General features: G+C 31.5%; 1 protein-coding gene across 1 annotated transcript in view; it reads left to right on the forward strand.

Annotated features, from left to right (window-relative positions):
- LOC149137580 (uncharacterized) overlaps nt 1-16,648 on the forward strand; it is a 24,799-nt gene extending 8,151 nt beyond the window's left edge. Inside the window, exon 2 of the mRNA XM_089361982.1 lies at nt 16,455-16,648. Within this exon, the coding sequence (XP_089218108.1) occupies nt 16,455-16,648 (194 nt within the window). The remainder of the gene's footprint in view (nt 1-16,454) is intronic.

The raw sequence follows: 16,648 nt of genomic DNA on the forward strand, positions 1-16,648 counted from the left end.
ATATATATATATATATATATATATAGGAGAATATACAAATAATAACAACAGACGAGGACAGGTGGTGTAAATAACAAAAGGATATATATATATATATATATATATATATATATATATATATATATATATATATATATATATACTCATACATACACAAACAAACACATGCATACAAACTACGCTTGCATAGGCACACAGGTATCTACCTAACTTTTACCCTCCTCTTCCCTTACATACTATCGTGCGTTCGCATTTAATAAGATTAGTTCGATGATGTTTTCGTATGATAATTGTCGGACTGATTCCTATCCAAATAAATATGAAGGTGAACAAAGGAAAAAGATATAAAGTATAAAACATAAATTTTACCTGAGGATGTCGCAGATAAAAATGTATTAAAACGATTTGAATGTCTACTAATACACGCACTACTATTAGAATATTTTATGAATTTTATATGCTTATCCTATATATACATATATTAGTATGAGTATATACCTTCAGAATTGTTTTTACGGCTTTTACCTAATATTATATATAACATGCACTAAAATAAAAATGCAAATTAGATTTTTTTGCAAAAATTTTAATGGATTTTAAATTAGAAGAAATATATACGTATGACATATGATCAATTTTATAGGAAAAAGTGTGTATGCACACACATATACACAACACATACACACTCGCTAATATATATATATATATATATATAAGTATATATATATGTATATATGTATGCATGTATATACATACATATATATTTACATACATAAATATAATACTATATACCTGTAGTATATTTATGTGAAGACAAATTATTATACATAGATTTATACACATACATATATGTATGTGTGTGGGGGGGGGGCGTGTACAAATGCATGTATGCCTGTATGTATGTCTATATGTGCGTATGCATGCATGTATGTACATATGTAGGTATGTTGGTAGGTAGGTAAGTAGGTAGGTAGCTAGCTAGCTAGGTAGATAGGAATGTACTTATGTGTGTATGTACGTACGTACGTATGTATATGTGTGTGTATGTATGTATGTATGTTTGTATTTATGCATAAAAACGCATACTTAAATGGCAATGCATTCTTAGGGATGGAAATATTTCCTGCTAAGGAAAAATGCGAAAGAAATTGCTACGTAGCATTAATAGCCTATTAATCATAATTTAATGCTATTTATTTCTACTATTTCCAATGTCTGTTTTAATAATTCTAATATTGTATATAGTAACTATTGATTCAATATAAATAGCGAATATTATTTTGTTTGCTTCATTGCCTCTTAAAAGGTATATTTACACACATACAAAAATGAAGATACATAAATATGTTCGCTCATCCTATAAAGCTAGCAAGATGTTAGATTTGAAGAAAAATATTTATCAGCACACACGACATTGATTTATATGAATTAGCATTTAACGTATCGATTTTCCCTTCTACCTGATACTGTAGAGATATATTTCATATCAGAAAGCGACGTAGACGAACAAAAGCCAACTTAATAGTATAATTCATCATACTTGTTCAACAAACACAAAGTAACAACACCTTATGAAAAGAAAACGACTGTAGAATCATTATATCTTATCCTTCTCAAAATACGAGGCGTATATGGACAGAGAAGTTTAAGCTGGATAATGAAACCCATAGAGAAAACGAATTTTAAAGATATTTTGCCAATAAACTGGGAATATAAATCTCAACCCAGCAAAGGTCTATTCGATTTCAGATCTTGAGATATGTGCTGTAACTGCGACTGAAAAATGTACTGTAACTCTTCAACTGATGTAAGTTTTCAAAGTCATATTGAGCGGTTTGAGTATCGCTGAATACATATATTGATGTAGTTATTCAAAACACACGCACTTAATACATTCTTGTTTCACTTCCTTATTCTTCAACAATATTAAATGTGTTTATTATGGTATCAGGTGTTGGTGCAGCACAGCTAAATGAACGGGAATGTGAGAATATTAGTGATTTTGGCATGATATTATTACTACCGCTGTCTGAGACAGTTCTCCGTCAGTATTTTACATTGACTATATATTTTACAGCGAAAAATATCTACTGATAAAGTTATCACCTTAAATTGTTTCAAAATTTTAATATAGAGAAACCTAAATGACCAAATTTGTAAAAGATTTATATCATAATTGAATATAATATCTAATTACAAATTTAACTTAAGATCTAAAGAAATGTTTTTTTGTTAAATGTTTTATAAAATCATTTAGAGTAAATATTCTATATGTGCCATCTACATAGTTACAAATATTGAAAGTGGAGCGTAAATTTCAAGATCAAGAGGTAGTCGTAAGTATTTTGGAACATCCTTCATTACAATTTCTAACCTTGCAATAGCAATTAATATAATAGATGAAGGGGGTGTACGAATTTGGGTAATGATTGCAGTTAGAACACTTGATGATTAAAATCGGTACCACATGGGGGCTTTTTGTGTATTTGGCACCGGTGAAAGAAGAAAGGACCATATGGAACTTTCAATGTCACATGTCTGTGAAAACAAACTATGTGAAAATTGGTTTGATAAAAGTATGTCACTTTATATATTTTTGTCTTGTTATTGCGAAATGCTTTTGCCTATTACCTAAGATTTTCTCTCAATTTAAGGATAACTATATCATAATTTGTAATTCCACGTGTTGTATGACGAAATGTTAGTACCAAGAATGAATTAGGTACTTCATCTAACAAAATGCAAGTGAATGTGAGAAAATAGATTTTAACGAGGGTTCCATTCATTTTCTAGGTTTATATTGCTTGTTTGCTTATGTTGCTTGTTTGCTTATGTTGCTTGTTTGTTTATTTACCATGAGAGAAACTCTATGATAAATACCACCGTAAAGTCTTTTCTAGCAGAACCTCCACTTTCAAGAGGGAAGAAATATTACCGGTCGGTATTAATACTGCTTCTGTCGCTAATATATCGTTTTAAACAAGTTAACTGGCTAATCGCAATATTATTGCCTGTTCTGGTACTAATTTTCTATATATCACTAGCGGGGAGATAAGTCGCTAACGGTCGAGCATCCATCACCGATGAGATTAAGGAAGATCGAATTTATGTGTCATGGTGGTCTCGGCGCTGAAGTTGGTGGAGAGTTATCTCCCCGCGTGTGATATAAAGACGCAAGCATGCATTCTACACCAAAACCCGTATAACAGTTTGTTTTATAACAAATACCGCAGTAATTATTTTCTTACTCTTCGAATTGTGTCCCTACACCTTACATGAACAAATACTGTAGACTTTTTGACTTCAGTGTACATCTTGTCCATTGTCTTAATTCTTCAACACAAATTAGGCAAGCCTTATAAGGAGCCCACTTCTGACCTTGGTCTCCTAATTTCACCCCAAAGTAGGCTGAGTGACGGTTTTTGACAAATTTAGTAATGTTTCCCTGAAGCTTCTTAGTCATAAATTTGTCACAAATGAAGCAAAATTTATGCGGGTTTGATGTGAAATGATGTGGAGGTCATTAAGGAAAGGGGAAAGAGAATCTTTTTTAACAGCGTATATTTGATTTACCATCAAAATGTATACATACATTTAAAGAAGCATGTGACTACCCGAGAAGTTCATCACCACATCTTTATTGTGTCATAGTCTACATTAAAATGTAGCATATGATCAAACAAAATGTAACATGATGCAATAAAACAATGTATGTAGCATATATCGGGAAGAGTCTTGACGAAATAAGTGAAATAGAAAAATTAAAAAGAAAAAGGTTTCTGAGGGGCGATGCATACCTTGCGCGCACACGAGGTTAAAATAATATTTAATTTAATAAACATAATCCCAGACGAATTCATATTTCAACAAAATGGCATCAAGAGTTATTTTCCCTGATTATCGTTCATGCTTACATAACAACAATAACAACACAAAATAACATTATGGTTAACCCGTCCGCCAGTTTTGAAGATAAATCAAACTAAAATTTAATGAGTTTGATCCACTCACCCAAAGGGTATTTCTGCCAAATTTGGAGAAAATCTTTCCAGTCATTTTCCAGTACATTTGCAAATAGAAAAAACAGACAAAGACGAAAGACTACACTAACATTGCTTCGCTTACGCGCGCAGGGTTAAAGGTGACTTTTCACACAAGCAAATGACCTTGTAAAGCGCCTCTGCTTTGTATAACACATGCAGTTGACTAAAGTTAATACACTTTGGTATGTACCTGAAGCAGTCTCAGCATTTCCAGGTTCCTATTCTTAAACTTACGCTTATTATTTATAATGCAAATAGTTTATTAAATATGGCAATTAATAGTAATAGTAGAAGACAATATTCAAATACGGGTAGAATGGTAAAATGCAATGAGAGATTTTGTGAAATAAACTCAGTGGTTCCGCGGATCCCTGGGATCCGAGAACTCCTGGTGGTCCACAAAAGTTGTACTGGCGAGCCGTGAACTAAATGAAAAATTTCATATATAGCCTTATGTGATACATACGGAGTCGAGTTTCTGGGTGGTTACCCGTCCTCAGCGTGTTTTAATCACCAGCTAATGATGAAAACTCTCTCCACTCGCAAAATACTATATGCTTTTTCCAGCAACAAACAGTTGCCGATCTTGCAAAAGATATATATATATATATATATATATATATATATATATATATATATATATATATATATATATATATATATATATATATATATATATATATATATATATATATATATATATATATATATATATATATATATATATATATATATATATATATATATATATATATATATATATATATATATATATATATATATATATATATATATATATATATATATAATATATATATATATATATATATATATATATATATATATATATATATATATATATATATATATATATATATATATATATATATATATATATATATATATATATATATATATATATATATATATATATATATATATATATATATATATATATATATATATATATATATATATATATATTTATATATATATTTATCAGTTTCATCAGTTTCACCCAGTGAAACAGTTATCTTGGCGGGTGAGGGTTGTCACAGACATTCTTTTTTTTCTTTTATAAGATAATCCGTTACTATACACATTCTGTTTCAAATATTTGGAGCTTCATAAACCTCAATTATTCATTAACTTTTATATGATTTAAAAACCAATTAACCAGTCAGTAAGTAGGAGGGGATATCAAAGAATAATTAGAATATTATCTGCATGTAAATTGATTACAACCAAGAACAGATTCTTTTATTCTTTGTTGCAAAATAATATCATCGATTATCTGAATCTATTACTAACTCGCCATTCTAAAGTGGATCCTACTACATGGAACAGGTACTTGACGTCAAGTAGAAAAATATCAAAATCCTCAATAAATTAATTCATTCATTGATATTGCAGATAAAATACAATAATTTTCAAACATGTCAGCACTATTTTCAATAAAAGAAGTTTTTGTAATATATGTATATATATATATATATATATATATGTATGTATGTATGTATGTATGTATATGTATATATAAATTATTACGAATAATAGTAGGATGACGAAATAAACTATTAGACCATAGTTTATTTTCTTATTTAAAAATGTTTACAAAATGTGAACGCCATGTTTTTACTAATTGATTTGCATTAAGGGATGTATAATATTGCTAGGGGTACATATCAAATAAGGTTAATTCTGTGCACAGTTTTATTGAATACACAACATTAATAGTTAAACATTGTAAAAAGATTAAGCATAAAAAAATCACGTAACATCGTAAAATTCATTTTCAAAATAGCAGCGTAGATTACACCCTATTCTTTGGAATATACAGTTGGAAACTGGCTTCATTTGTACATTGTAAAATATCATTGTTATTACTACAAGCTGTTAATAATGAACATCGGAAAAGCAGATGCTAGAGCTGCTTGGAAAATTACATAGATTGTAATGGAATAGATACTCGCAAGTGTATTAGCTACAGCATTAGTGTAGGAATTCATGAAGAGTCGAAAAAGTTAAATTTATAAATAAATATACTGTTTCTAGGTAAATGTAAACAGGATTATTGTATAGAACCCCGTGCTTGTCAATATTACTCGTTCTAAATATTTAAATTTACGGCACCACACGTAATTTATCTACAAGGTTGAGTATCCTTATAACTGAGATATAATTTGCAATGATATTATGTTGGGCATGTTTACTTTCTAAATGTGATTTCTTTCACACACTGAAGCCGAAATAGTAGATTAGCAAGAAAATTAGTAGATTCACAGACGCACCCAGTGTATTTCATTTAAATAGCTAACTTTACATTGGTCACATAACACCTGATTTAGAGAATACCCAACACTGATTTTATGCAAAATCAGCAGCAGGATTTCAAATCAGTGTTTAAGTAATAATAACTTTTTGTGTTATATTATTCATTATCACAGAATTCCTAACTTGGTTTCTCTCTCATATACATAAATTGTTACGTCACTTTACTAGAGCATATTTAAGCCGTGATTTTCTAGACGTACATCACGCTACATACGCAGATAATGAACAAGAACATATCATTTAATATGTTCTTCATGACCGATAATATTAGATTACTAGAATTTACTAGTAAAAGACTATCAGTATTGTAAATATTTAGAATCTTGTATATTTTTCAGTCTGTAAGGTGAAATTATGGAAATATTAACTGAGAGTTAATGAATGAGGAAAAAGCCTGGTTAACAGTTACAGGAATGCTTTTTTTTCTAACTTCTAATCACCTATATCAACAGCCTGTGAATTAGTGTTTTGTACTGAGATCAGCAACAACGTTACAGTGTGCATGACAAGAAAAGGAAAAGAAGAAATATTGTCATCAAGTGAGCTTGAGTATAATGTTACGCTACTTTAATCTGAGAAACGAAATCTTTGTCGTACCAATAAAAGAGAAAGGCTGAAACGACTTGTTTGCCATCATTGGGGTTGTATTCAGTTAAAGAGTTAGTATTTGTCAATCAGTAGAATAGGATGCTTATCTCTAAATCTACGTTTAATGGTTTTCAGATAACGGTACTTTAAAAATTGATATGAATAATACAAATTTCGCCTCTTTTACAATGAACTTTATTCTTATAATGTTCTAGTATCCGAAGGATATTGAAACTGGCGTAATTTTAAGAAGACATCAAACATTTTTAATTCATGTAAGGATTTAAGACCAAATAATCAAATGTAATGATTCAACATCAAATGATCCGAATCATCGCGAAATTCTAGATTTCACTCGAAGACCATACCTGTTAGAAGTGAAAGAGCTTCAGAAGGAATCGACTTCACATGTCTGGATAATACTAGTGATCTACACTAATTAATCGTCATGAGACATTCATTAGGAAATATTTATTATAAAGAGAAAATTGAACAAAGTTTTGCGTTTCATGTGCAATCACATAAAATCTCATGTTACTTAGATATATTGAAAAACCGTTTCGTACATATTTACATAAATTCTTATATTATTTTTATATTTTGCATGTTTGTAGTGAATTAAAAGGAGAAATCAATATCTTATTCATCTGTTACTCACACGTCTCATTAAGAGGAGCCATATTTAAAATATGAACAATTTCACTCTTGAAAAATACGTTATCAAGTTAATTGATTTACTCATAAAACCGGCATTGAATATTCGAGATTCTCAATAAGTTACTCAATGGAATTTATGCTGCTTTGATTGCTTCCCCTAGGTTTTGTTCTCGACATCATTTTTGATTGTATTTGTTGACATTTATTGCGAAGCAATGATACAAAACAGACATTGAATCATTAATTTACGTAGGCGATATTTCTGATTCGAAGGTGTGGGGAATAACTTTATTTCATTGGAAATTGTATATATTGTATTTACTCTTATACATGCATGCATGCATCCATCCATCCATCCATCCATCCATCCATCTATCCATACATAATACATACATACATATATACATATATACATACATACACACATAGTTCTGTGTTTGATAAATTGTCACAATTATTTTATTATTTAATCAAATATGTTTTGTTTAATATTTTCTTGATTTACGTTTAAATATTATAGCTTCAAAGAGGTATAATTTCGAATATCGACGCCATTATATTAGTTAATTTTGATGTCACTAACTCATGTAATATTTCGCATTTGGGTTTCAAGATGTGTATAAAAGAAGAGTGAAAGTGTGTATACTTACAAGAGTTTTATGCCTTTATATTGTAATATATTATGAGCTATAAATGTAAGCGTGAAATTATCCAATCTTAAAACTAAAGCACACCAGTTTTTGTTAGACTTATTCTTCAAGATGCGATATAGAGAAATGAATAAAACGTCCTTCCTGTCGACAAAATATGGTAGACGTTGCTCATGTTCTTTACTCTTTACTTTCTTTACTTTTTTACTTGTTTCAGTCATTTGACTGCGGCCATGCTGGAGCACCGCATTTACTCGAGCAAATCGACCCCAGGACTTATTCTTTGTAAGCCTAGTACTTATTCTATCTGTCTCTTTTTGCCGAACCGCTAAGTTACGGGGACATAAACACACCAGCATCGGTTGTCAAGTGATGTTAGGGGGACAAACACAGACACACAAATATACACACACACACACACACACACACACACATATATATATATATATATATATATATATATATATATATATATATATACATATCTACGACGGGCTTCTTTCAGTTTCCGTCTACCGAATCCACTCACAAGGCTTTGGTCGGCCCCAGGCTATACGAGAAGACACTTGCCCAAGGTGCCACGCCGTGGGAATGAACCCGGAACCATGTGGTTGGTAAGCAAGCTACTTACCACACTGCCACTCCTGCGCCTATTGAATAATTCAATAATTGTTTAATTTATTTGACCACATGATACAAGCTGCATTTTAATCATCGTCATGTATTGTCAATATACATGCCCTTGAATTAATATTTCTAGATATTATGACTCTATATTCCTACACACGCTGACATTTTTCTGAAATTGAACTCACGTTGTAATTTACATTTCCTTATTCCAAGACATATATGTGGCATTGTTTTCACCGAATTTGTAACTCAACTGCAAATTCTGTAAAGTGATGCTTCTATGAAAAATATTAACAAAGAAGTGATTATTCACAAGCAAACCAAAACTCATTAATTGTTTGTTGAATCTGCTATAAAGAACAGCTAAGTATATATTCCAAGTTCAAGTCCATCGTATATAAGCAGTCAGAAACAAGAGACTTGATGAAGATCGGTCATAAAGATTTTAGCATGGTTGGATATTTGTAAACACTGACACAACTGAAAATAGAGGTAATGGTCGGATAAAATTATAGTATCATTAACAACCGATCTCGAACATTATACAAAAATGCTTACGTTACATTAAAACATAAAATACAACTTAATTGTATTAAGAGTGAAATACGTTTACTGAGTAATATTTGAAGAAAACTTATACATCCAAACAACAAACGTTCCTCAAGTAGTGTTGCCGATGTAATTCAAAACATAATTCTAGTAGGATTGAAAATGCTGTTGCCATTCATTAGAACATCGGCTTGTTAGTGCTTGTGAGCACTAACAAGTGAGGTGCGATGAAGGCGTATTGACGAATATTACCAGAAAAATGGATGCAAGAGGAAATTAAGAAGCTCATGTTAAAATGTAAAGAAAGTGTATACTATTATGATATATTATTATGAAACCATTAAATTGAAATATTGCGGTTGGTTTTACTTAGTTCATTCCTTCTCTGTCACTGGACAGTCGACAATTAGCTAACTTTGTTGGTAATATTAATACCATGTCAATAAAAAAAAGTGTCCACATGTTCTAATACCATTAAGAGATGTCAATGAGGTATATCATCTAGAAAAATATAGTGTGCCGAGGTGTTACTACCTTAGATATGTTCTTGACGACACCAATCGACACGACCCTACGTTTACTTACGATAATCCTTAAAAACATAGTTTTAACTCCACATTATATAGTTACATCATAGCAAGCAGCGTAGGTGAGCTCTCTCGGAGCCGAATCAAAAATAGCTTATCAGACATCAGTTTAAGATACTTAACTTACCGTAAGTTTATTAGTATCCCTGCATCTTACTACTCTATAAACAGACTATTATTTTAATAATTGTTTTTGATATAGACATAATGCCTGAAATCGGAGGAAGGACCCTAGTCGATTATCGTTCTTGATTTGTAGATTATTTATCGATCCAGGAGATGTGAAGTGTAAATCCCTGTGGGAATCGAACTAAGAAAGTAATAAGCCGATCTAAGACCGCTTAAGTATTTTTACCCGATGTGTTAACGATTCTGCCAGTTCGAATGAATTATTCTTAACGTGTGACAGAAATTTTTGAATGTAAAATTGCTTCCATAATGAAATGCTAACCGCATCTCTCGTTTGAGTCATATATTAAATCCAACACAGTAAAGAATTATATTACACACAACACATTGTATCAGTCGCATTCCCCCTCCACCCCACCCCCAAAAATTGAGAATTACAAAGCTCTTTCAGTTGAACGATGATATTATCCGAATTAATGAAGCATAAAAGATTTTTAAATTTGATTAAGTAAAATTATTATCTTTTTATTATACTTGAACAACATATTTTATCATGGACGCTACGGATTTTTGGAAGCCACATGTCTTACAAATCTTGTCCATAATCGAATAATAACACAAGTTAAATGCTATAGCTATCTGTCTATTTTCTGTCTTTCTTTTCTTTTTTTGCAGAGTTTGATGTGTGTGTTGGTACAAAAGAATGGATTATGAATTATTCTTTGGATAATATTTTGAATTAAATCATGAATAATTACTGATTTTATTTAAAACCAGATTGGATGCAGCTAGACTGTAATGAAATAATTAAATAACTGCAGTTAAATTTTTTAAACATTGCATCGTTGACCAAACAGAGAAAGGTTACAGATTATTGTATATTTAAATCTGAAAGCTGGCGCACAAGTGGGAAAGGAATATGTCAATGTTGTATTTACATAGTTAGGAATAATAATATCCAAAATGGAACAAATAAGATAAACGATAATAATATTGGTACAAAAAGAAAAAAAAAACATTGATTTCTAGAAATAATCGAAAGAACTACACACACTTTGCAGCAAGTTGAATGCATAATACTATAAAAATATTCAACAAATCAAAGCAGATGTACAATGTACCTGTCAATATCAACTTCCGTCAACCAAATGCAAGTGTATACGTCCAACTTTGAAATGAGATACAGATGAATATGCAATCAGATTTTGCGTGTGTAATACTCGCCATATTTATATGCATAAAGTATACAAAGATATATGTAGTCTATACATCTGTATGTATATACTTTAACTATATGCCTGTATATGTATTTGTGTACGGGAAGTGCATTTTTGCAAATTAAAGCAGTTACAGACACACATAATAGATAATTTAAATAATCAATAGAAGTTAAGATATATTCCAATATAAAGTAACACATCTGGGGAATATTTTTGCCTGAGAATATATATCACATCTTCGAGATAATGTCGATCACAGAGTATTAAAGTAGAAGTGTATTATTCAGAAGCTTTATTTAAATATCAACAGGAGAATTCTGGAAACATACATATAGTAAATACATGTGTATATGCATATATATATATATATATATATATATATATATATATATATATATATATATATATATATATATATATATATATATATATATATATACATTCACACGCATAAATATAAATGTAAATATATTTGCATATATTTATTTATATATATACACATATGTATATGTATTTGTATATATGTATATATATATATATATATATATATATATATATATATATATATATATATATATATATATATATATATATTCACACGCATATGAATAAATATAAATATATATATATGTATATATTTACTTATATATGCATATATGTATAAATATGTATATATCTGTGTGTATGTATGTATATTTATGTACATATATATGTATGTATATATATATGTATATATATATGTATATATATATATATATATATATATATATATATATATATATATATATATATATATATATATATATATATGTGTGTGTGTGTGTGTGTGTGTGTGTGTATGTGTGTGTCTGTGTGTGCGTGCGTGTGTATGCATGTGTGTGTGTGCGTGTATGTATATGTATGCTTATATTTATATTTATGTTTGCACATTTTCCGCTTCCGTTTTTTTACATTTTTATACTTCCTGCTTTCTGCTTTACATTTCTACACGTGTCCACCCCTCCGTCGAGTTGTTCTTGTTCATCGCATTGTACAGATACACTCCTACGCTCGCACACTCATCCGCCTCCTCTTCATTTCCTAACACTCCCCGTACAGCATCGTTCCCTCTTGGCCCTGGACTTGTCGCATGTTATTGTTTTCTCCTGTAGCCACTTTCCCCTCTTTCCTTCTTTTCTATATTTTCCTGATAAACGAGTTACATCTGAAACATCAAGAAATTTCCACCTTCGTTTTAAGCGTTAAGCTAAGGCAATATTTGTTAAAGCTTATTCTTCCTGTGTCGTATTGTTTCATCTAGCGGTTATTAATTTCTTGGTATATATATATATTTGAGTTTGTTTGTGACCACGTGTGTATGTTTGTATACACACGCACGTACTCACAAATACACACACATAAGTATATGTGTATGTATATATATATATATATATATATATATATATATATATATATATATATATATATATATATATATATATATATATATATATATACAGACGCCATGATAGATCGCTGACAAAGCCATTCAATTTTTTTTTCTCCGTGTTTTTCTCATTGTTTTCTCCTCATTCTTTCTGTTGAAGAGCGTAGTTCGAAACGTTAATGACTTTCTGTATTCCCGAGCGTTAAACTAATACATCCTTTTGTTGTTTACACCACCTGTTCTCGTCTGTTGTTTTTTTTCGTAAATTCTCCCATATATATATATATATATATATATATATATATATATATATATATATATATATATAAGAGATGAGCGGTAGTGATGTCAATAAGACCCAGAGGTGTTAGGTAATGCTGAGTAAGTCCTATGGATAGATCATAGTTAAGCTCCAGGTTCGGTAATTATGCGAATAAGAGGTCCAACGTAGGTCATATATCAGCGTGTGTATATAAGGATTTACTTGTCCTAATGAAATAAAAAAACAACGCTATGTAGATTTTAGAACATTTATAAATAGGTATTACAGCTGTTTCCAGGATATTTACTATATCCCTTCATCGGAGACGGTGTGAGAGGATAGTTAAGCAATAGTTACTTTAGATAAGATACGAAATAGGGAGTGAATTGGAGGAACGAAAATAGATGGGAGATATGCAGGGATATTGCATTTGTAAATCCATTATTTAGGCAGAATGGTATACATATAACATTCCAATACCTTATGAGTAAAAACCAATAGTCCTTAGAATTAGTCATTCCAAATATAGAGTTTATACACCAATGATTCAATAATACTGTGTATAAACTCTATACTGGAAATTACCAATTCTAAAAACTATAGGGTTTTACTCATAACGTATTGGAATCTTAAATGTATACCATTCTGCCTAAATCATGGATTTACAAATGCAATATACCTGCATATCTCACATCTATTTTCGTCTCTCAGTGTACCATACTGAGAGATAGAATAATGAACACAGAGACAAGACATTTCGGTTGGAGATTTTTAGGCCAGGCAGCTTTGCTGATATCATGGGTAACATCATTGATTTTACCGAATATCTCCAAAGCGAGAGCCCACTTGCGGATGTCATAATCAAACGTCTCCAATCGATGTTGCTTCACAGAAATTGTTTTGATGGTTGTCAAGTGGAAACAGAAACGCATAAATGAAGAGAGGCAGACAGACAAACAGAAACAAAGGCAGACAGACAGACAAACAGAAACAAAGGCAGACAGACAGACAAACAGAAACAAAGGCAGACAGACAGACAAACAGAGACAGAGGCAGACAGACAGAGTGATAGAGAGAGACAAAGAGACGGTGAGAAAGACTTTTTTTTTAAAGATGTTGGAGGATAGCCATGTTAATGGCTGTCTTCATTACCTTAGTAATATTAGAATATGAGCATGATAGGCTGATAAGCAAGGTCAGAGGGCTATCAGTTATTAATTAATTATATTTATATCATTAACGTTAACAGAAATAATAGAAACATACAAGAAAGACAAAAGTATTCACAGAGGTGGAGAATCGAAATAGAAAATGAAATAGATAACGCGTAGCAAATAGCAGCAGTATAACAGGATATTTTTATATCTAAATTTTCTTAAATTTTATTTCATTACAAGAATAAATTATTATCCTGAAAGTGTGGCTGGTCCTACACATGTTGAATTGCTGAAACAGACTGATAGAATAAATACCTGGCTTTAGCAAAATAAATAAAATTTCTTCAAAGCGTTGCTAATGTGAAAGATGAAAGAAGAAATAGAATATAGAAACACAAACACACACACAAGTATACATACATACATACATACATGCATACATACATACATACATACATACATACATACATACATACATACATACATACATACATACATGTGCGGTGAATAAACTGCGGTGAATTAACTGTCGTCTAAATTACGCAAAAATGAAAATAATACTGACATCTCATTTTAATAGATATATTTACCAAAATTACATAAAAATAACTTGAGTTACTAATGAGTAAATTTATTCAAGAAAATCGCCACTGGCTTCAACCACGACCTCCAGACGACTTCAGAATCTCCTGCAACTCTTCTGGACGGTCTCCTTATCTAAGTTGGTGAATCCTTCCAACTGCGCCCCACGCATAATAATCAAGGGGGTTGCAGTCAGGGAAGTTGTATAGCAAGATATTAGGGGTGATGTGGTCGCAGATATTGCCTAACAGCCACGACTGGGTTCTCCTGTCTGTGTGGCATAGTGCAGAGCCTTGTTTCCAGATATAGGTTGTCACAGCAGCCAACTTCTTGATCCAGAACAGCACTACCATCTCCAGGTACTTGATGTAGGTTTCCATTTTCAGTCTGAGGTCACGTGGAAAGATGAGCAGAGGCACAACGTCGCCATCAATAGTAATCATTCTAAGGAGTATGACATTGACTGAATGTTTGATTCTTATCACTCTCGAAACATGTCCTCAGATTGAACTGATCTCAGACTGACACCAAAACAATCTGAAATGTTCGCATTGGAGCTTCCGACGAGAATGTCAAGCTGTACAGCATGTCGTTTCCAAATTTCTGGCGGAGTGAATTGTGTCATGATGCCGTTTCTCTCATAGACGTTACCCACCTGACCTTACCACACTGTGGAGTCGACAAAATCAAAAACAATGTGCAGGCACGAAATTTAAAAAAATATATAACATGGTGAAAATTTACCCATCGCACCTTGTGTGTGTGTGTGTGTGTGTGTGTGTGTGTGTGTGTGTGTGTGTGCGTGTGTGTGTGCGCGCGAGTGTGTGTGTGCATGCTTGTGTGTGTGTGTGTGTGTGTGTGTGTGTATGTATCTGTGTATGTACCGGAAAATTAATATTGATAAGGACCCTGGTATGGATAGATTAGGTGCAGTGATATACGAATATGGTAATGAACATCGCTGTACAATGTTGATAGATGTGATTCAGAGTGTTTGGCACAGAGAAGTGGCGTGATGCGATTATGGAGATACTCTATAAATTGAAAGATGGAAAGGATGCCTGCGATAATTTTCGTGGCATCTCTCTGTTAGCTGAGGCTGCAAAGGTCTTTGTATGGCAATGCTGGATAGATTGCATCTGCACATTGCTGAAGAGGTTCTACAAGAATCACAATTTGGATTTATAAGTGCTTGGTGTACTATGGATATGATATTCTCAGGTAGACAGTTATAAGAGAATCTCATCGAACAGGATATGGACTTATATCAAGTTTTTATTGATCTCATGAAATCATTTGATTTTGTAAGTAGAGTTGCACTTGGGAGATCCTCAAAAAGCTTGTTGCCTTGAAAAACATTGTGAGAATGCTTATACAATATCCTGACAAAATGGAGGTAAGAGCTAATGTTGCAGGTACCTTTTCAGATCCAATTTCTGTAGAAAATGTAAAACAGGGTGATAGTTCTCTACCTACATTGTTTGCTCTGTATTTTACCATAGTCTTTCAAATATCTTTCGAAGATTGTGCTGAAGGAGTCTATATAAGATAGAGAGCAGCGGGAAAACTCTTCAGCTTCAAAAGACTTTGTGCAAAAATGAAAGTTCTTCATTCTCACGTCATTAAATTCTTGTATGCAGGTGATTGTGACTCGTTAGTACATTTCCAGGAAGAAGGGCAACACATGATGAATGCAATTTCTGCAGCATGTACAGCATTGGGCCTTATAATCTACTTGAATAAAACTGTTCTGATTTACCGACTTGTATCCCCTAAACTTTATATGGAAACTTCTGTGACTGCCTATGGACAAAATTTGGAAGTTGTAACTTAA

The sequence above is a fragment of the Octopus bimaculoides genome, chromosome 1 (genome assembly GCF_046866305.1).
Source record: "Octopus bimaculoides isolate indiv1 chromosome 1, ASM4686630v1, whole genome shotgun sequence".
NCBI lineage: Eukaryota > Metazoa > Mollusca > Cephalopoda > Octopoda > Octopodidae > Octopus > Octopus bimaculoides.